The 22,567-nt window shown below is 57.2% G+C and overlaps 1 protein-coding gene across 1 annotated transcript in view; it reads right to left on the bottom strand.

Annotated features, from left to right (window-relative positions):
• LMOD1 (leiomodin 1) overlaps positions 1-19,661 on the bottom strand; it is a 33,442-nt gene extending 13,781 nt beyond the window's left edge. Inside the window, exon 1 of the mRNA XM_022562016.3 lies at positions 18,654-19,661. Coding sequence (XP_022417724.3) covers positions 18,654-18,914 — 261 coding nt within the window. The 5' untranslated portion in view covers positions 18,915-19,661. The remainder of the gene's footprint in view (positions 1-18,653) is intronic.
• Positions 19,662-22,567: the final 2,906 nt, after the last annotated feature.

Below are 22,567 nucleotides of genomic sequence, written 5' to 3'. Positions count from 1 at the left end.
CGCCACGTCCCCGGAGCGGACCTGAGACGGTAGCCCCACCTCCCTGCTCCCTCACCTGCCTTCCTGACACCTCAGCACCCTCGGCACCGCTGTGCTGGGGCCAAGCTGGTCCCCTGCCCGCCTCACTGCCCTCTCCAAGCCACCTGCACCTGCAGCCGGGGCCATCTCTCGGAAATGTCACCTGGTCAGTGGGGCCAGGCTTTTGGGATGAGCCCCAGACCCCTGAGCAGGCCCACAGGTCCTCGTGACGTGGCTGCTGCCCGCGGCTGTGCCCCGCCCCCTCCTGCCCGCACTCCGGTCACCGTGCAGGACACACGGCCTGGCTGCCTTCGAGGTGCTGTTCATGCCGCCCAGTGTCCTGTCCTCCCCCTGCCTGCCTTACTGTCCTCCTCCCCCCAACTTCTCCTCCTCTGCCTCATTCTTCTTTTTTTTTAATTAAAAAATTTTTTTTAATATTTATTTTTATTTATTTGGCTGCATCAGGTCTCAGTTGCAACACTCGGGATCTTTGTTGCAGCACGTGGGCTCAGTAGTTATGGCACGTGGGATCTTAGTTCCCTGACCAGGGATGGAACCCGCGTCCCCTGCATTGCAAGGTGGATTCTTAACCACTGGACCGCCAGGGAAGTCCCCTCCTCCTTCTTTTTAACTTTGTATTTGGGGAAACTTCAACGGTTCGTAAAACTAGAGCATAATGACCTCCTGGCAGCTCAGTCATCCCTGTCTGCCCACCTGTGTTTCTCTCACCCTCACATTATTTCAGGGCAAATCCCAGGTATATCGCTTCATGCACAAACAAATCAGTGTGTATCTCTAAAAGACGGCAACTTTTGAGAAAGAGAGCTACGACACTGTTCTCTTACCTAAAAGGTTAATAATAGTTAATTCCTCAGAATGGTCCATCAACATGCAGCCCAGGCCCTGGGCCGGGAGCCCCTCCTGGGTGGCTGCCCCGTAGCCCTCTCTGCGCTGTCCTGGGACTAGATGGTGAGCGGCTTGAGGGCAGGACCGGCCCTTTATTTCTGTCCCCGGCATCTGGCCTGGCCCAGTGCTTTGCATGTAACAAATGTTTGCTGGGATGGAATGAAATATTTCAACCCTACCTATGATGTCCCTACCATGTAGGTTCCAGGGACAGAGAGCTCAGTTCTTCCTGAGGAAGCCAAGCCTTTTTGTTTTTTTTTGAAGCTGACTCTATGGCAGGAAGCCCTCTGGCTCCGCCCCCAGGGTCCCACGGAACAAGGTCCCCTCCACCTGTTATACTGAGCCCGTCATCCCAGTCTGACCAGAACTTTCTGGATCCTGGTTCCGCTGTTTCCAAGTTCGGACTCCCTCTGGGCCTCAGATAATCCACAGGTCTGGTTGGTGTGCCTCCCAGACCCCCACGCCCGCAGGACAGGGCAGAACGGACGACAGCTCTGCTGGCCTTGGGGAACCCCCACGTTCTAGGCCCCCTGTGCCATCCTGGGCACCTAGCCACCGTGAGGGGTCTCCCGATGCCTCTGGACGGACGGGACCACGGGAATGAGGGACTGCTGGCTCCAGTGCCACCTCCCCAGCTGCTGACTCTTCCTGCACATTGTACCCCAGGAAAATGCCGCACCCGAGCCTCCATCTCCCAGGCCTTGGGCACCTGCAGGTTGTTCTGGAAAGTTCCCTCTTTCATGCTGCGGGGTCGTCACGACTCCCAGAGGCAGCTCCCTTCCCGCAGTTGAGGTCAGGGAGCTGCAAGGGAGCTGGGACCCCCTTGTAGTAGAGTGAAAAGGCTGGATCTTCCCGTTTGAGACACGCTGGTGGGGGAGGGTCAGAGCGGGGGACCAGCCTGAGCACTGAGCTGAGCCTTTAAGCCCCAGGACAGCTGGGAGGCAGGTCTAGTCCTTCCACTGCAGGGAGAGAAGTCGAGATCTAGGGGCGGGGGCGGGGGGACTTCCCTGGTGGCGCAGTGTGTAAGACTCCGCGCTCCCAGTGCAGGGGGGCCCAGGTTCGATCCCCGGTCAGGGAACTAGATCCGACATGCCGCAACTAAGAGTTCACATGCCACAACTAAGGTGCCCGTGCGCTGCAACTAAGGAGGGGGCGGGCCGCAGCTAAGGAGCCCGCCTGCTGCAACTAAGACCCAGTGCAACCAAATAAATAAATAAATATTAAAAAGAAAAAAATCTAGTGGGGGGAGGCAGTGAAGGAGGATGTCAAACCCTTACATCAGGGAGGCCAAGCACCCCCCCCAGTACAGGACCCTGTGTCTATGCAGTGGAGGCTGGGCCAGGAGGACATGGGACTGAAGCGTCATCCCAGGGGGCCTCCTTCAGAGGGCTCAACTGGGACAGGAGACAGGGAAGGACTCTCTCAGCGCGAGGGTCAAAACGGGCAAAGCACGGGACTTGTTGGGCACAGGGTGGAGGGGCTGAGACCAGAACCTTGCTCTGGGGCCATATCACTCCAGACGCCAGAGTTCACGCATGGGCCTCACATGATGGGCAACGGAAACACACACTTTTAGGCAGGAAAGTGACGGTCAGGTTGTATTTAGAGAGACAGCTCTGGCAGGACGTGATGGGATCCCATACCGAGGCTGACAGTGCCCGCCTTGAGGTGAATTCTATGCTCATTTCTGGGGGACAGTTAACAAGATTTGGTTAAGTGGGGAAAGCCTCCAGGACTTCCAGCTCGGTTGACAGGAGAGATGGTGATGCTTTAAAACCATGACGAGGAGGATGGAGGGAAGGCGGGTGGGAAGTGGGGTGACGGCAGTTTGGGTCGGGATGATGGTTAAATGCCCAAGGAGCTGGCTTTAGTTAAGACCGACGGCTCAGGAGAGAGACCTGGGCTTGAGACGCAGATCTGGGAGTGGCAGGTGTGCAAGCAACAGTGAAACCACAAGAATAAATACGGCAGGTCTGGAGAAGGAGCGTTGGGAAGACAGAAGGGATTTGAGGAAATCGCCACATTATTTCATGAAATAAACCCGTGTCCTCTGAGGTTAGCAAGACCCCAGTGAGATACACTTCACACCAACTAGGGCGGCTATGATTAAAAAAAAAATAAAAACGTCAGATAATAGCTGGTGTCAGCGAGGATGTGGAGAAACTGGAACTTTCATACACTGCTGGCGGGAATGTAAGATGGTGCAGCCGCCTTGGAAAAGCCTGGCGGTTCCTGAAACAGCTGAACACAGTTACCCTATGACCCAGCAGTTCCACCCCTAGGTCGTATATATACCCAAGGTAAATGAAAACGTGTCCACACAAAAACTTACACACGCGTGTTCACCGCAGCGTTATTCATGACGGGCAAAATGCGGAAACAACCCGAATGTCCATCAGCTACTGTGGTGTAGCCATAAGAATTAATATTATTCAGCCATAAAACTAACGAAGTGCCACGCTCCAACGGGCGTGAGCCTTGAAAGCATGATAGGCAGAAGGAGCAGAGCCCAGAGGCCCCCGTGCTGTACGGTTCCACGTACATGAGATGCCAGCACAGGCGCACCCATAGAGACAGAAGGCAGATGAACGGTTGTCAGCGTCTGGGGGGGCGGGGGGGGACCTGGGGAGGAGCTGCTCGTGGGTGCGGGGTGTATTTTGTGGCCGATGGAAACATCCTGGAATTAGATAGTAGAACTGGCGGTACAACTTTGTGAATGACTAAAAAAACCACTGAACTGCACACTTCAAAACAATGAAGTTTATGGTATGTGAATTATATCTCAACGAAAAATGGGAAGATAATTAAAAGAGACCTTGCTCTTTATTACACAATGATGGGAGGTTATACTGAACAAAATCCTATTGTACATACCGTGTTTATCTTCTCTTGCTTTAATTTCTAAAGGATAAAGATTCAATAAAGAACTGAAACTATAAAACGAACCTATGTGCCTGGGACCATCGATGGAACACCGTTTATTAGACCAGCCCCACCCAATGGAAACATCATGGGAGTTATACCAGCAATTTTAAATGTTCTGCTAGCCACATTAATACAAAGGAAAAAGAAACAAGTGAAATGAATTTTAATAATGTGTTTGTTGACGTTTCAGTGCCCTTGAATTAGAAGGGGCTGAGTCACTAACCCTGCAGATTGAATGTATAAGCGCTGACTGAACTTGACCTTGAACCCATCACATCCTTCTGCTCCCAGCGTCCCAAGAATATGCTCACGTGTGCACACACACCCAACGCCACATCAGACTTCCCTCTGTGAAGATATGCATTCGGGACACACGCGGGAAAGGTTGATGACATGATTTCCTAATAAATCCTGTGTTTTTTTAAATAAAAAATACATGCTTGGAGCCCATCTGAAAATGATTTCCACATGTGATCAATGTAAAATTACTAGTGAGCTACTTTATTCTTCCCGACAGGTCTGGGGAGTCTGCGTGACTCACGCTTGGCTACCAGCGGCCACACCTCCAGCTCGTCAGCCCCATGTGGAGGGGTCCCCGTGCCGGATCCCGAGTGACTGCACTTCCCGTGTGGGCCGTTTGCTTCCCTCTGTTTATTCCCATTTGTGATGAGCAATAAAAGCCCTAAATAATAAGGGCTCCTGTGATCCACAAAGACCCTTAGTGACCCAGCGTCCCGGGAGGGGGCGAGTGGAGAGACCACGGCCTCCTCCGCAGCGGCTGCAGGACCTGGGGTGGAGGGGGTGCGGGGTGGCGATTCCGGGGCCGCAGGCTGGGTGAGCGAGCCCTGGGTCTGCATCAGGGAGAAGCCATCCTGGGACCACCGAGGGCAGGGTGGGCCGGGCCAGCTCCCGCCCCAGAGCGCAGAGGGCTTCCAGGCGTAGCACCTGCCCCAGGCGGGTGCACGGCAGGCATCCGCCACTCAAGGGGGTGCTTAGAAAGGAGGCTGAGAGACAGACTCTTTTTCTGTGAACATGAAGTCAGAAGGAGGCGTTCGAGAGCGTCCCTGGTCACCAGCTGGGTGACCTCCTCAGCCCCAGCTCCTTTGTCTGTCAAGCAGGTTAAAGCCTGTCTATCCCATCTACGTTGCAAGGCTGACGGGAGGGGAAATCAGATGGCGCCTGCGGGAACCCACAAGCCCGGACAGGCCGGCAAGCGTGAGGTTCCCCTTTGGAGCCTGGACAGCTGGGGCTTGTGGGCGGATGTCCCAGGACGGCAGCTGAGCGCTCACCTGGGTCAGCTGAGCCGAGACACTCTTCCTCTGCTTTTCTGGGGGAGGGAACCGGTACCACGAGGACTTGGTACCTTGGGGCGCCTTTGGGGCAGGGCCTCGGAAGCAGGAGGATGGACCAGTGCCCTCCCCTCCTTGACATCCTGCCCACACCTGAAATTTCCCAGGCTGGAGACTTGATTCTCTTTGTCAGTAGGAACAACTCTTTCCTCCCAAGTCCGAGGAAAGCCGGGCACACCAGTTCTGCCACGGTGCACGCAGGTGACTGGTCCTGGGGGGGGCGGAGGGCTGCCCTGCTTGGCAGATGTGCCAACATCAGGAATTTGAGCCTCAAGAAGGAGCACGGGTGGCCTCGCGTGTCCCTGTCCCGGGATTAACCATCAGGGAGTCTTTTCTCCCCTTTCCTAGTCGGTCTCGCCCATCTGGCCACGAGTCTCAGCCGGGAAGTGTGTCAGTGGCTCTGTTTATCATGGGGTTTGGCTTAGTCTCTCTGGGGACAGGCGCCAAAGGCCAGGGGAAGGAGCCTGCGTCTGGGGATCCACTTGGGGACTTGGAAAGTGTATTTATTGGAAACCATGTAAGTGTCCAAATATAGGCAAATGGCTTAACCCAGCCATACGATGGACCATAATACCCTCTGAAAACGATGTTCAGGAAGAATTTTTAGTGACATGGGAAAATGACTACTGTAATATGATAAGCAAATAATAATAACAAGCAGGAATCAGAATGTATGTGAATATGTGTGTTTGTGCATAAAGGTATCTCAGCTACAAAAGGAAAAGTGTGTACACACGCCTGCACTCAGGAAATGTGACCATGGCTGACACCTTTAGCTAATAAGACAAAGAATTATTGGTTATTTTCTCTTTTTCCCCTATGTTTTGCTATTGTCTATAATGAGCCTCATGACATTACAATTATAAATTACTGTTTGAAGAAACAGCACCTCCGTGCTCTGTGTACCACTGTCTCCTCCTGCCTTTAAGGCAAGGATTACAGGGACGGAGAGTAAAACAGAAAGTCTCTCTGACCCGCGACCTGAAGGAACCCTGACCGTTGGGACACTGGCGCCTTCAGCACCTGGGTCATCAGCAGACACTTTCCTGGTGATGTAGAAATACATTCTTTCTAAATAATACACAGGGATAGGCACGCGGAAGACTCTGCCGTTGGAGCAGGGGAGGTGACCCATCCGGGGGACACTTGGTACGAGGAAAATGGCTTGAAGTCAGCCCTTGTCAAAGGAGATTCCAGGAGATGCCCAAAGGCATCCACTGTATGTACTGAATTCCTTTCTCCTCTGTATTTAGAATGGGACCAGCTGTTTAGCATCTTTGGGAGAACTGAGGAAACAGTCACTCAATTTTCTGCAGGGCTTGGTTCCCTGCAGAGCCCTGGTGAGAAAAGCTGACCGTTTATCCACAAGGACCTGCTCCCGGCTCTGCTCTGGCCTCACAGTCCTGGCTTCAGGAGGGCCGGTGTGCATCTACCTGGGTCAGGACTGGCCCATCCACGACCTTCCCGGTTATCACACCCCCACGTTCAGACCCCCAGCCTCCCCACAGGTGGGCCTGCGACACTGTGACCGGGGCTTTGCTCCCGCTCCAAGGGGAGACCTGCGTGGAGCCAGTTCTCTGCAGGAGCCACGTCACCTTCTCTGGATCTAGAGGCAAAGCCGCAAACTTCTCCAGACATTTTAGGGGAGAAACCAGACCCAGCTGGCTGGGTCTGGAGCTAATCATTAATATGCTTTTTAGGGTGTATCAGTGGCCCCCGAGACACAGGCGAACTTGACTGGTCAGGCTAAAAATGTCAGCCTGTGATCTCAGGTCCCTGGAGAGCCATTTAAGAGAGGATCCAGAGAAGGAAGAAAAATGGAACAAGTTAAAAATGAGTCCTTGAGTCTCGTTCTGTGCAGAACAAACTGAGGGGGAAATACGGCAGTGACCTCTCCCAGCGCTGGGGCCGTAGGGTGCAAACTTGTGGAGCGATTTCAGTGGCTGTTTACAGAAACTGGAAAAAAGGAATCACTGCCAAATCTCTCTCCATTTGGGGATCTGGACACAAAATCATATTTTCCAGTAGCCTCCGAAGAGCATAGATGAATAAGTAACTTCCGCAGGTCCAGTCAAGCAGGACGAGAATGGTATTTGCAAACTATTATCCTCTGTTCATTCAACGTTCAGATGTGCTCTGAGCCGGGCCCTGCACTCACTGCTGGGGAGCGGGGCTGGGTGAGGGTCAGGCCTCGCCCTCTAGACGTGCGGGGAAACACGGGCACAGGCGATGCGGGAACACCGCGTTCCACGTGTGCGGGAAAGTCACGGCTGTCACCGGAGCCGAGCCTCCAGGGAGGAGGATTATCCGGGCTGGCAGGTCAGCACAGGCACAGGGGAAGGAGAGGAAGCCCCTTTGTGGGCCACCGTCAGGCGTAGACGTGGCAAAGGGTGAAAGTCAAGGGGACGAGCGATAGTAGCCGGGAGTCAGGGAGGTGCTGGCTTGCCCAGGGCGCCCTGGGCCGCCAAGGAGTGTGGGGTGGTGGTAGAAGCCGTGCGGAGCAAGGGGGTCTCACGCAGGACAGTGTTGGCGCCGAGATTGCATTCAATGATAAGACGCTGGCAGCTCGGGGAGGATGGATTCCACGGGCAGAGGAGGGGGTGGGCGGCGAGGTCATGACGAGCGATCTGAGCGACTGGGGAGGTGGACCGGAGGGGAGGACAGCGCACCAGGGTTCTGTCGCCAAGAGAAGCCGGGACACGGGCAGGGGGGCTAGGCGGCCCCCCTGCTCACCAAACTACAGAGGAGGAGGAGAGGCGGGCCCCGGCTTGGGCGATGGTTCATTTATTTTTGGACTAGTTGAACTTGAGACACTCGAGGAGCACAAGAGGCAAGTGAATGCTCTAGACTCAGAATGGAGATCTAGGCCAGAGGGAGTGGGCGGGCACAGGGGCTGCGGCCAGAGCCCTGGCCACAGCGGTGTCTGGACACCAGGGGAAGATGGGGAGGGAGCAGCTGCGGAGGGAAGGAAACCAGCGCGTTGGTCAGGATGCCAAGGGACTGAGGTGGCGTCGGATGGCGCAGAGGAGGCACGCGGGACGAGGACTAAAAAGCCAGCCCCCAAGGCTGTCGGTGCAGGGGCCAGGGAGCTGCAGTGAGATGGTGACTGTGGGGCTGCTTCCTGCAGTTTTGTTGTGAAGGAGGAGAGATGGGGCCGGAGAGAGAGCAGGGAGGCAGGCTGAGGAGAGACGGGCAGAGACAGACATGGACAGACAGACATAGACACAGAGAGACAGAGAGACACAGCGGGAGGGACAGAGACAGAGAGACACAGAGGAAGGGACACAGACACAGACAGACAGACACAGAGAGACAGAGAGACACAGAGGGAGGGACAGAGACAGAGAGACACAGAGGGTGGGACAGAGACAGAGACAGAGAGACACAGAGGAAGGGACACAGACAGACAGACACAGAGAGAGGGACAGAGACAGACAGAGACAGAGAGAGAGAGAGACACAGAGGGAGGGACAGAGACAGAGAGACAGAGACAGAGAGACACAGAGGGAGGGACAGAGACAGAGATGGACAGACAGACAGAGAGACACAGAGGGAGGGACAGAGACAGAGAGACAGAGAGAGAGACACACACACAGAGAGACAGAGACAGAAGAGAGACACAGAGAGAGACAGAGACAGAGAGAGACTGACTGAGAGAAAACCGGTGTTTAAGGGAGCAAAGGTTGCAGAGGACACAGGAGAGAACAGGATCCGAACAGTGCCTCGTCCGGAGGAGGGCCGTCTTTTCCGTGCTGAGATGGGAGGGAAGGGGGAAGATTACATACATGGACGCCTACACGTTTTCAGGTAGAAGAAGAGGAATTTGAAGGTATTACCACCCGAAGCCTTCAAGGTTCTCAGTGAAACCTGGCGCCAGGTCATCTGCTGGCCTGGTGAGGAGAGAGCTGGGACAAGAGGGTTCCTAGAGGAAGGCTGGCTTCTGGAAGAAGAGGGGGATGTGCGGAGGTTTTTCGGGCAGCCTGAGGCCTGGCCGCGGCACCGACAACGTACCCGCCACGTCATTCTCTCCAGGTCTGAGGAGCAGCTGTGGGGCGGGGCACATATGCCGGGGGGTTAGTCTCCTGCCGGCCCGGTGACGAAGGTGGGGGCCGAAGCATGAGAACCGAGGGCAATGCTGAGAATGACCGAGTAAGATAGAAGCTAAAGGGGAAAATAAGCAAAGCTGAAAAGCCTCCAAACACTGATGAGAAGTCTGTCCACGCTGGGGCCAAGGATGGAAGGGGCCACCGTTTCTGGGAAAGTTATAGTCTGGGGGTGGAGAGACCTGACCCGGGCCTCACTGCGGCATCCAGGTCTGAACAGAGCGACGGGTGGGCGTGTGGGAGGGCAGGATGTGTCCCAGGACGTGAAGGCAGGCAGCTGCCCTCAAGGATGGGTCCCAGGAGAAATGATGACGGTGGCTATCACTTACTTAAATGCCTGCTGTTTGCAAACTGCTATGTTAGACATTCTGCAAACTTGTGTGCCCCACCCTCATAGAGACTCCAAATTAGATAGGATCACCTCTATCCACAGGCAAAGAAATGGGAACTTCATTATGCGTTTTCTGTGTGGCAGCAACTCCACTCACAGGCACATCCCCAACAGAAATGAAATCGTAAGTGCACCCAAAAATGTACAAAAGTGTTCCTAACAGCATGGTTTGTAATATCCCCAAAACTGGAAACAACCCATATGTCTACTAACAGTGAAACGATAAATAAATTATGGCATATTTATACAAGGGGTTACTACATAGCGGTGAAAGTAAACAACAACAACAACAAACAAAGCTACGGACAACATGGATGAATCTCACAAACATAAAGACGCGCGACAGGACACACACTGTGTGGCTCTAAATATGTGATTTCAAACGGGCAAGCGAAGCCTGGGGTTAGAAGCCAGGGCTGGGCTCCCGTGGGGACGGACGGGAGGGGCGACGGGGAGGACGCCTGGGGCGGTGCCCTCAACGCACTAGCTTTTGTTCACTTTGTGGGAATTTGGGAAAGTCTGTATTTGTGTTTTGTACACTTTTCTGCATGTGTTTTATATTTCCATAAAGACGTGTGCTAGAGAAAGCATCCACTCTTGTCAATGAGACACAGGTAAGACACGGAAGAATAAGATGAAAGAAAGTAAACCTGGCGAACGTTCGGAGCTCATCTGGGGCTGCGCGGCTGCTGCACCCTCTGGCCGGGAAAGGAGCCCGGGGCCCCTGCTTGGCCTGCAGCCCAGGGCTCGTCCCACCGCCAGCCATGCCGAGAGGCCCGGAGCCCCCCCCCTCCCGCTGGGCACGACGGCCTTGGGGACAGAGGATCAGTGCCCCCGAGTGACAGTCTACTGGGTCTTGGAACAGCTCTGGCAGCCGCTGAAGCTGATGTTCAAGGCCGGGTTTCACGTCTGGGGCGTCTCGTGTGTCCCTACCTCACCAGGAAGCACTCACTGAGCCTTTCTCTTGGGACCTGAGGCATAACCTCTGACCTCTGACCCCAGCCTCCCAGCTTCTCCCCTTCAATCCACCCCCGCTTGGCGGGGCGTGTCTTCCCAGAGCAGCCCGGGTACCTGGCCCCATGTGAGAGGCCAAGCTCCCCTCCCCCTCCCCCGACTCGCCTTCCTGACGCATCGTGCCCCCCTCCGCGCCCCCCCCCCCAGTGTGGGAGGTGAGGCCCCACCGTAGTGCGTCCCGCCATCAAGGTCTCCCTCTCTACTGACCCTCCCCAGCAGCACCGAACACGCTGTCATAGCCCATCTTTTAAAACTCCTCCCGTGATCCGTGTTTACCTCCAGCTGCTCCCCACCAGAACAAAATGCAGAAAAAACAGAGAGCCGTGTCTGTGTGCTCCATCTGCCGGCCCCGCCATCCTCCTCGAGTCTTAACCTTCCAGAATCTCTCAGCAGGAACAGACGTGGCGCCCCCACCCCCCAGCCATGAGCCCCTTTCACCTGCTTCTAAGAAACGGCTCCGAGCCTCCGCCCTCCTCCCCAGCCTCCTTCAGGGCTCCTCCCCCTTCTCCAGCGCCTGAAGCGTGGGAGGGACGGAGACTGGTCCTTGGCCCTGGCTTTTCACCCACACTCGCTCCCCAAGTGCCTCTTCCAGGCTCAGGGTTTTCAGCATCACCTCCACACTTCGGGCTCCCAAACGGGCTCTCGCCGCTGAGCTCCAGACTCGCACCTGCGACCCAGCGCTCCCCGTGGGGCTGCTAAGCTCCGCAAGCATTCTGCATCTGCTCAAATCCCCTGCTCACGTCAGTGAGCGGCGCCAGATATACCCGCAGCTCAGGCAGGACGGGTCACCTCACTCCTCTCTTTCCCCCAAAACGTCAGCCAGGCCTGGCTGTGCTGCTGTGAAGTATCTCCTGAATCTGACCACTTCTCAATCCTGTCCTCCTGCCCTCTGTGCGTCCCACCGCTGGCAGAGCAATGGGTCCTTGCATTTTATTTTATTTTTCATGGAAAGGCATTTTATTTTAAATATAGCAGTGTGTACATTTCCTTTTGAAAACGGAGATCAGACCACATTTCTCCCCTGCTCAAAACCCTCCAATGCCATCCCACCCTGCTTGGAATAAAACTCCAAGCTCCCACTGCTGCCCTGTAAGGCCCCGCATCACCTGAACCCGCCCCGTATAACCTGAACCCGCCCCGTATAACCTGAACCCACCCTGCATCATCTGAACCTGCCCCATATCACCTGAACCCGCCTCGCATCACCTAAGCCCACCCCGTATCACCTGAACCCCGCCCCATATAACTTGAACCCGCCCCGTATCACCTGAACCCGCCCTGCATCACCTGAACCCCGCCCCACATCACCTGAACCCCGCCCCGTATAACTTGAACCCGCCCCTTATCACCTGAACCCGCCCTGCATCACCTGAACCCTGCCCCGCATCACCTGAACCCTCCCCGTATCACCTGAACCCGCCCCATAGAACTTGAACACGCCCCATATCACCTGAACCCCACCCCGTATCACCTGAACCCGCCCCCGTATCACCTGAACCCCGCTCTGTATCACCTGAACCCGCCCCGCCTCACCTGAACCCACCCTGCTTCACCTGAACCCAGCCTACTCCTGGCCTCATCCCCCCTCGACTGCTCCAGTTACAGGGCCTGGCTCGCCCTCTGACAGGCTACACCTGCTAGCACCACAGGCCTTGTGTTTGCTGTTCCTTCTAGACTGTCCCGTGGCCGATCCCTCAGTGCATCCCAGACCTGCTCCCACGTCGCCTCTGGGCAGTGTTTTCCCTGACCCCTGGTAGGAATCTCCCCTCACCAAGACTATTGGTTATATACTCTTTCCTGAAACTAGGTTATTCTTCTTTGTAACAAACAGATGTTACATGTGATGTGTGTATATGGTCTCTATGAGTATTATCTGTCTCACCCACTAGAATGTGAGCTCAGGGCCAAGAGCCTCTCTGTCTTACTACTGTCTCCTAGCGTTTAGAAATTGCCTGTTGGGAACTCACGAAATAGCTGGAGAATCAATGATTTAGTGGAATCCGCCTCCCTACTTAGAAACACAAACATGATCCGTGAACCCTGCCTAAAAAGAGTGAAGGCGGGACAGGGCTCAAGGCCCCACCTCCAGGCCCCCAGCCCCCAGCCTGCCAAGTGCCTTCTCTCCTTTGGCCGCGCTGCATGGCAGGGCATGCAGGATCCTAGTTCCCCGACCAAGGATTGAACCTGTGCCCCGAGCAGTGGAAGCTTGGAGTCTTAACTACCGGACCTTCAGGGTCAGGGAAATCTCCCTGCCACAGGCCTTCCGTGCCTAAACCTCACAACTGCCCTATGGTGGGCTTTACTTCCATCTCGTGGATGGGCATCTTGGGCTCCGAAAGGCAAAGGGACGGGGTCTGAATCCAGGTCCAGCTGCCTCTGGAGACCCTGTTCTGACCTCCAGACTCGCTACCTTCTGCGCCAGGGATGTTCTACTTTTCAGGTCAGGACGGGGTCCCGCTGGCACTGATGCGACAGCCTGAAGGGGCTGTGGACCCTCCTGGGGGAGGCAAGAGGCGGGTGGGAGGGAGAGGGTGTGGGGCAGGAGGCCGTTCTATTCCTAGCTGTTTGTAAACAGCCTCGGGACGACCAGCTGGTCTTCTCTGCCGGGGACCCCAGAGACCAGGAGGGTTCACAGGCCCCAAACCTCCCCCATCTCCCTTCCCCCAGCAGCGTCCAGCCCTGTGCCTCAGCCCTTGAGCCTGGGGGTAAAATAATTAGGCAGAGGCTAGAAGAAACCGGGCCACGGGATGGGGGTGGGGCAGGAAGTAATTAAACTCCCCCTGCCTCCCTCTTTACTGAACTCTCCGCCACTCTCCCCGCATCCATCCAGTCCTCACTCCCACCGGCAGTAGTTTTTAACCTCATGAGAGATTAAGAAGATTTGGCGAATACCCAGGCATGAAGTCTGCAGGATTCAGGGAGAGGAGGGCAAGGTCCCTGTGCCACTTTCAGCACCTGGTCCAATTCAACCTCACAGTAACCCTCCAAGGTCACCTGACAGGTAGCGTGGTCGACTCAGGAAGCCACGTTAATGAGGCCTTTGGTCCAGATGGTCCTCAGCACCGTGAGTGTGCTTCCTTCCTGAGAGTACTTGCTGAGTTCTCTAGCTCGTAAGGGACAGGAGCTGGGTCACACCTGGACACCTCGGGCGGGGCTCCCCCCACCCGCGTGTCCTGGGCCAGCAAACTGTGGGGGGACAGACCCCGAATTCAGACCCGTCTTCCTTCTCCCGTTATGCCAGGAGAGGTCTGGTAAACAAGTTCAGGCTGGTCTGGAAAGGCTATTCCTGTTTATCCGACTTGGCAGGCATCGAATATCAACTACCCCCCCACCCCAGATGTCTGACACCGATGCTCCAGTCTCTTGGGTGGAGGGAGAGGCTGATGGGAGCAGATGGTGGGTGCGGGCTCTGGCCCCACCCTTGCCCCTTCCTGCCTCAGCCTGGGGACCCCGAGCCCCCAGCCTACCTGATCTGGTAGCAACCTCCCCTTGGTCAGTGGGATGCTCATCCCAGCCCCGCCCACCTGCATCCCCCAGCACTGCTGCACTTTCTGCGTGTTCGGGTCTCCATGGTCCTGCCTCCCTGCCCCCCCGGCCCATCCAGCCAAGCTGCGTCCCTGCTGCCTCGCTGAGGAGACGGCAAGCGCCCAGGGGCAGCCCAAGGGTGGCAGCAGGAGCTTCACTTGCTGAAAATTCATCAAACTGAACATTCTATGCATCCAGAAGAACCTATATAATACGTGATTAAGAACAGCAACTAAGACAAACACACGTGGATCCCACCACCTAGTTTAAGAAGTGCGCTTGGGCTTCCCTGGTGGCGCAGTGGTTGAGAGTCTGCCTGCCGATGCAGGGGACACGGGTTCGTGGCCCGGTCCGGGAAGATCCCACATGCCGCGGAGCGGCTGGGCCCATGAGCCATGGCCGCTGGGCCTGCGCGTCTGGAGCCTGTGCTCCGCAACGGGAGAGGCCACAACAGTGACAGGCCCGTGTACCGCAAAAAAAAAAAAGAAGTGTGCTTTTTCACACTCCAGATGGACAGAGGCAGCTTTCAGATCCAGGGTGGGATTCTGAGCTGGCCGGGCCATCGCCGGTGCCCGCTGGTGTCTCCCCATCACCTCTCCTGCCCACTCCGCCCGGCCTCCGGGGCTATTCTGGTTGTGTACCCATTGGGGTTAATCTCCTTAAGCAAGGAGCCATGCCGCCCAGTGCACACGGCAAAGGGCAATGGGACCTGCTGGTACTTCTGGGCTCTTCCGCTTTCCCGTCGCTGCGGGGAGACCGCGGATGCTGGGCCGGGAGCTGAGGCTGTGGGGGCAGGGGCCACAGGGAGCTCAGAGGCTTTTGGGGCCCAGCAGCTACTGGCTCGTGGAGGTTCTCGAGTTTTCCCCGAGGGAGAACCCAGAAGGGCGTCCTCCACCCCGGCTGAGCTGCCCTTGCTCCTGCCTGGGCGCAGGTGCTAATCCCAGCCCCCGGCAGGCCAGGGAGGAGGATGGAGAGGCAGGCGGGAGGCCTTCTTTCCCACTTGGGAAGGAAAGAGAACACACGGCTGACCCGCTAGGATCCGGTTCCTGAAACCTGAGCCACGACGACGGTTTCACTGAACCCTTGGCTACACACCTGCCAGGGCCGTCTTCCACCTGGGCGGGAGGACCGGGATGGCACACACTGGCCGAGGGCTCTGCCTCTTTACGGGGAGGGGGGGGAGCCAAGGGTCAGCTCTGTCAAGCCCACCCTGACCCCCTGCTCACCAGGCCGAGCTAGCACGTGTTCCCCAGAACCACACCAGCTGCACAAGAAAGCAGACTCAGCAACAATGTGACGGGAGGACAGGATGGGTCGGGACGGGGTTGGCACAAGCGGCGTTGGAGGCCTCAGATCAGGCAAGGTGCCTGACACTGCCAGGGGCAGGGAAAGTCAGAGAAGACTCCCTGGAGGAAGTGGTACCTGAGACCCAAGGACAGATAGGAGCTGACCTGGAGGAAGCAGGGGGTGGGGAAGAAGCAGAGCGAGGTCCCTTCCACAGCGAGACCCACCCAGTCTGCATATGAACCTTGGGGACCCCGCCCCAGGAAGAGCCAGAGTTTAGCACCCACACTGGGCCCGCCTTCCACTCTTGTCTCTACGTATTAAATACAAAATCCACACTGGGCCCGCCTTCCACTCTTGGTCTCTATGTATTAAATACAAAACCCACACTGGGCCCGCCTTCCACTCTTGGTCTCTATGTATTAAATACAAAAACAAACAGCATTTTACTATGGAAGATCTGAAACATAGACACAGAAGTAGAGAGATGAGTATAATGGCACAGTGCGGACTCACCACCAGCTTCAACACGTCAGCAACTGTCTACCAGCGGACGGTCTCACGTCATCTATACCCTGCCCACTCCCCCCGGCTGCAGTACTTTAAAGCAAATTCCCTAATCCTAGCAGGTTTTTTCCCATAAGTGTTTTAGTGTCCGCACCTAAAAGATAAGGATCCTTTAACAAGTATGCCCACGGGCTTCCCTGGTGGCGCAGTGGTTAAGAATCCGCTTGCCAATACAGGGGACACGGGTTCAAGCCCTGGTCCGGGAAGAGCCCACATGCTGTGCAGCAACTAAGCCCGTGGGCCACAACAACTGAGCCTGCGCTCTAGAGCCCTCAAGCCACAACTACTGAGCCCACGTGCCGCAACTACTGAAGCCTGCACGCCTAGAGCCTGTGCTCCGCAACAGGAGAAGCCACAACAATGAGAAGCCCAAGGATCGCAACGAACAGTAGCCCCCACTCGCCGCAACTAGAGAAAGCCCGCGTGCAGCAACGAAGACCCAACGCAGCCAAAATAAATAAATTAATTAAATAAATACAAAAAAAGACAAAAGTGCGCCCATAGCACCGTCATCAAGTCAGGCGACGCCGGCTCCTTACTCTCTGCTTAGAGGCAGCTCCGGCACCGCCCTCCCAGCCCCATGGCTCCTGGGCTTCTTGACCCAGAGAGCCGACACGCTGGAGCTGCAGTTTTGCCTTCGAACCAGCCTGATGGAGTCGATGAAGTCGATGAGGTGGATGCTCCAGCCTCACTGTGGGGATGAGGCGACCAAGGCAGGTCACAGTGCGGGACTCTGGTCCTCAGACCACGTGTTTCAAAGCAGAGTTCGTACCAGGCTCGAGTTTTGCTAAGGGTGCTGACGAAGCCGCGTCCCCGGGTTTGTGCCCCCTCCCCAGGTGACACAGGTGACTCTGCCCACGGCCCGGGAGCCACCGAGCCGCATGGGCCCCCGGCCTGGGGGAGGAAGCGGTGTGGGGTGTGGAGGACCGACAGCCTCTCTCCAAGGGAAAAGGCCTAGGGGTGCCTTCCCCACAGGCGTCATGTGTCCCCTGACTCGGGCTCTGCCTGCGAGACAAGTGTCCACCTGGTGCTAACCGGCCGGCTGGGAAGGAGGCCTGTGAGGGTGAGCCCCTCACATGCTCTGCGGCCTGAACGCCTTGCTTTGAGATCAGGAGTGTTTCCTGCTTGTGTTTCACCTCCGGGGACCTTCGCAGCTGCGGGCTCAGAGCCTGGGGACTGGGTGCCAGGGGTCCAGTGGGGCATTGACAGAGGTGCCAGCCCCCGGGGAGCGTCTTGCTTCCTTCCGTGTGTCCCAACAGCAAGTCCCCGCATCCTCTCATTTCCCATCGAGGTGGTAGTATCTACCCAGCGTGTCAGAGCTGCACCTGGACCTTGCCCACAGGATAATAAACGATAACTGACCTAAAACGCTACCGCTATGTTAGCTCCCGGTGCACGGCTTAGTGATTTGACATTTCTGTGTGTCACGAAACGACCCCTCCCCTACCAGGGTTCTGGCAAAGCTTTAAACACAGGCCGGGTGGCAGGGGCAGGCCGGGCGCCAGCCCCCCACTTGCCCCAGCCTGCCCCTCTGCTGTTGCTTCCCAACCTCGAGGGGCCACGCGTGCCCACTGGCGGGCACTGCGGCTAGTGTCCCCGCCGGACGCCTCGCAGGAGTTTCAGGTGATGGCGCACAGGGAGGTGGCCGGCGAGGTCCAGGCGGGGGGGGTGGGGAGGCGGCACACAGCAGAGCAGTCTCCCCAGCAGACACTCCTGACCTGGAGGAAGTGTGTCTGTGGAGTCGTCCTCTGGCCGAGGCCAGGCTCCTTTGTCCCAAGAAAACCCACATATGAGCGCACGGCAGAAACCCGGGAAAACCCAGAAAGCCGCTTTGCTTAAGCCCATCCTAGATGTGCGCAGACGCTTCCCCAGCGGTCACCCCTGCCCCTCCTCTGTCCCCTCCTGGTGGCAAAACACCTGGTGGCTGGGAAAGAGCTTCATCCCCCAGCCAAGGGGCCTTACCCCCAAAAGGGGGGCTGCTCCCTCAAGAGGCTCCTCCAGAAAGTGCACACCCCACCTCCCCTGGGAATGAGACGGACGGAAGCTGTGGGTGAAGGTGCAGACCTTGGCCTGTCTCCACTGCCCTGGGAAGCCCATCTGACCAGCTGCCTCACACAGTCCACATGCCACGAGATGCCCAGAGGCCTTGAAAGCGAGCTGTTCTCCACAAGGACTGGACTGCAAGCCCAGTCTCCCTTCCTGCCAGGAGGGTGGGATGAATGGGAAGGAAAAAAGCCAGGTGTGGGCGTCCGGGTGGAGTCAACCCGACAGTGACCACCCCAAGGGCGTCCCCTCCAGCTCCCAAGTTGCTAGCAGCCTCGCGTGATACGTGGGTGCAGGTCCCCCCAACACATCCGACCTCTGCTTCATGAGACAGCAAATAGGGGTAAGGGGCTCACACGGCCAGTTCAGAGGATGACAATCGGTTCTGAAACATTAAATCCTTTGCCAGCGAGAACTCTTCTTCTAAGGAAAGAGCATCCTCATCGCGGCGTCGGGGTCTCCCCCCTCCCCCTCCCTCCCCCTCCCCCCCTTCTCCCTTCCCCCTCCCCCGCCCCCCGCCCCACTCACATCCATGGACCTCTCCCTCTGGATAAGTTTCTTGGTCTCCTTTTCACAGAAGTTGAGCATGGCTTCCCGGTTGTACACGCCCGTGGACGACTTCTCCGTCTGGTTCCTCTGGCGCAGCCCCACGGGGACGCTCCCATCTGGGTCCACCACGTCCAGCTCCTTCTCCAGCTCCGCCATCTCCTCAGGAGACAGGGTGGACAGCAGGCTGTCGATGTCGGGGTCCTCGCTCACCTGCCGGCGATACTTGGCTACCTTGGACATCTTGGCAAAGTGGGCTGCTGCTCTCGTGAGGGCTGCGGGGAGGTCCTGGTGGGCCGGGACGGGGTGCGAGCCGATCTGGACAGAGCAGACCCCCAGCTGGTCGAGGACCTCGGCTCCCCTGCCCTGCCTGCTGCAGGTGCCCAAGTGTGAACGGGGGGCAGCAGCCTCCCCAGTCCCAGGGCTAGTGGACCCGGGCTGGTCCAGCCAGCAGCCAATAAGGCCCCATGACGGCCCGGCCCTGAAAGGAAAGGCCAATCCCCGGGCGGGGGCGGGCCTGCCTCGCTGTCAGAGCTGTTTGAAACTTGAGGACATTCCAGGGAATCTTGGAGCGCTGTGTGACCAAATTTAGCACAGAGCATTTAGCCTTTTAAAGACAAGGGGGCCACGCAATGAGAAAAAGATATAATACAAAAATGCAGAGGCTGGCAGAAGCAGGCGAGAGCCACGGAGAGCCAGAAATGCAAGCAGACAGGACGCGGGCTTCACGAGCGGCCAGCCCCAGGCCTGCCCTGTTCAAGTGCACACGTGACGCCTCCACCCGGGGTGGACGGTGCTGTGGTCAGCACGTGCTCCACTGACTCCTTTCTACTGTATTTGGTAGTGTGCTGGGGACTCCCCAGTGTCTACAACCCCAGGAAGGAACTCGATTCCAGAAGCCCCGAGCCACACGCCCGTTCTCTCCTGCTGAGGAGGGCCCAGCATCACAGGCCCCCGCCTGCCGTGGCCACTTCTTGCGAGACAGAGAGAGAGAGAGAGACAGAAAGAAAGAGGGAGAGAGAGAGAGAGAGAGATGGAAAATAAATCCTCACTGTGTTCCTAGACTGAAAACTGGCAGGCTGTTTGGGCAAGAAAGTGTGAGGTGCAGTAGGTCAGGGAACTCTGACAGGTATGTCCTCCTCCACGAGCTCTTGGGAAGAGGGTTCCCACCTCCCTCCGTCCCGTCGGCTCCTTCCTCTGCCGGGGCACCTCCCGTGGGGGCATCAGGAGGGGCAGCAGGACCCCACCATGTGTAAATCCGGGGAAATATAACTGGGCTGTTGGGAGAGACCCTATTGCAATGGGTCTGGCAGGTTTCGTGAAAGGGCTTTCACTGCTCATCCCTCCCGCTGCCCTGCACAAGGCGCAGGGACATTCAATCTCCTGCCACAAAATCCCTCTAGAAGCCCTGCTGTAACCCACTGCGTAGCGCCTCCGATCTTTCCTGGCGTCGGTCCACCCTAAGCCAGAGAGAGGCAGTCACCCATCGGCACTTGCTGACGCCAGGGATGGTCTGGGAGAAAAACTTGGCCCTGGCGTTGACCGCCGGCTGGTCCCGCTTCAGGAGGAGCTGGGGCCGGCTGGTGGGACTGGAGGGCAGAGGCGAGCAGGCGGCCCGAGGGGAAGCGGGAGGAGGGGCTTGGGGGCTCCTGGGGCTGTTTCTCTCCAGAGGCGGGGCGTCTGTGGGCGAGTCGTGAGCAGGTACTGATGAATACGGACCACGTGGCAGGCACCGGCCCGAGAGCAGGGGATGAAGCTAAAGGATAGAAAATCCATGTGGTCCCCGCCTTCCTGGAGCTTACAGTCCCCCAGTGAAGACAGTTAATAAACAAGTAACTTCGAACAGTTTATGAAAAGAAAAAGAAGAGTTTACAAAATGCCTCAAAAGAGCAGTGCAGGGGCCGCGGGGAGCACAACAGGGAGGCTGGTTTCACGGCTCAAGCTCGGGCTCCCCGGGCGGCCGACCTGCTTAGGTCCTGGGCTCCCTGCTCAGCCCAGCCACCTCCTTCTCTGAGAGCCAGCTTCATCACCTATAAAACAAGGACAGCGCTGGTGCCAGGCTCGGAGAATGGCTGTGAGCGTTACACGTGAGCCACGCGGTCGATACGCCTGACGGGCCGTGGGCACACGGTCACTGTCTGTAGGCGCCATCACTCATGTCTTCTCCCGGCCCAGGTTCTGTTCTCCACGCCCCACCTCCTCGCTCACCTTTGTCTTTCCGTCCTTCAGCAGAGGCCACATGCAGCACACACGCGTGTGTGTGCACACTCATCTCCTCACCTCGCTCTCATCATTCACTCATTCGTTCACTCAAGGGCGCTGTGTTTATATCCCACCCGGCCAGGCGCTATAGGGAGAGAGACGCAAGAATAATTACAGTGCGGTCATTCTCTTTTAAATGTGTCATCTATCGAGGTAGAAAGCCGCACGTACTAGGAGGCAAGGCGAACCAGGAGAGCAAGAAGCAACTGCTTCGGGCCCGAGGGAGACACGCTAACCCCGTGGGGAGGGTCAGGTGGCCCCCAGCGGGCACGCCGAGGCCTTGGGCTGGCCTGGGGCTCCAGGGCGTGTGGACAGAACTGTCTCCCCCCAGGCCCTCACGTCTGTCGGCCTCTGCTCTCACTTCCGCCCAGAAGAGGCCTGATCTCTGGGGCCGCCCCAGCCAACCTCTCGATGCCACCAGCTGAAAGCAGCTCTTTCCAGCCCCCGGCGACCGAGTCACTCAGCCCCGGGCCACCTGGTTTCGGCAGCCAGCCTCCTCCCACTGGTTCTAAACTCCGAAAACAACGCCAGAGCTTCCACACTTCCAGGCAGGACTCCCGGCCTCCCGACCAAAGGTTTCTGCCCAGAAGCCCAGCAGGTTCTCTGCTTCGGTCCCACGATGCCAAACAGCTGGCTCTCCTGGTGTGACTCGGTCCAAGGCCTTTTGCTCCTAGAACCCGGGTTCCGGGCGTGGCCCGCAGACCCTGAAAGCCCAAAGGCATCACCTGTGGGGCCGGAGGACTTGGGCCCCTGCGGCGAGGGACCATCGCCCCACGCACTCTCCAGGGGCAATGGTTATCCAAGCTCAGAATCCACTTCCACCCAAAACAAATTCACCTTGAGTATCGGGATTATGGGATGGCCTCGTCCCCAGAGAAAACCCAGCATTGCTGTACTAGACGGAAGGGAAAGGGACCCCAAACTCTGGCCAGAACCTGTGTACGTGTCGGGGGACAGGGACCAGAAGCAATTCACTAACGCTTAGGGTGGCTCTCAGCGGGCCGAGTGGCCCCAGGAAAGTCACATTTTCAGGAATACAGGGTGTTAGCATAGTGTAGCATATAAGGCCACGGGCTCAGGAGTCGAATGACGTGGGCTCAAATCTGAGATGTGTGACTTTGTGTCAGCTGTTTAACCTCTCTGAGCTGCAGGAAATGGAAAACGAGAATCTTAAAAGCACCTTGAGAAAAAAACATACTGCGCAGGGTTACGAAGGTATTAAACATATCAAACAAGGTGACGCGCACAGAGCGTGCGGCAGAGCGTCAGACGCTGTGAGCACTCAGTGTTCATGCTCAGTATACGGCCACACCGGCTTTCTCCTTTTCAGGGAGCCTGGAGGTCTCTCTGGAGTAGCAGACTTTGTCTCTGAAGCAAGCCGCCGGCCTGGCCCCGCGCGCCTGGGATGGGCAGAAGCGGCCAGAGGAGAGCTCGGAGACAGACCACAGGCCGGACACGTCTTCCTGCAAGGAGGGCAGGGGGAGGAACGAGGGCAGAAGAGAGGCAAGAGACTGCCTCCTCTCCCCACCCACGGCGCCCCAGCCCGGCTAAAACCCCAAACAGGCCCCAGTCACACACTGGAACCCCAGACCCAGAGCTGGCTGTGGTACCAGCCTCACTTGTCCACGGCAATC

The sequence above is a fragment of the Delphinapterus leucas genome, chromosome 1 (genome assembly GCF_059928025.1).
Source record: "Delphinapterus leucas isolate spDelLeu-1000000601 "Yukka" chromosome 1, BTC_Dleu_Yukka2, whole genome shotgun sequence".
NCBI classification, from domain to species: Eukaryota; Metazoa; Chordata; class Mammalia; order Artiodactyla; family Monodontidae; genus Delphinapterus; species Delphinapterus leucas.
The sequence above is the reverse complement of the archived record's forward strand: the minus strand, read 5'-3'. Positions and strand labels throughout refer to the sequence as shown.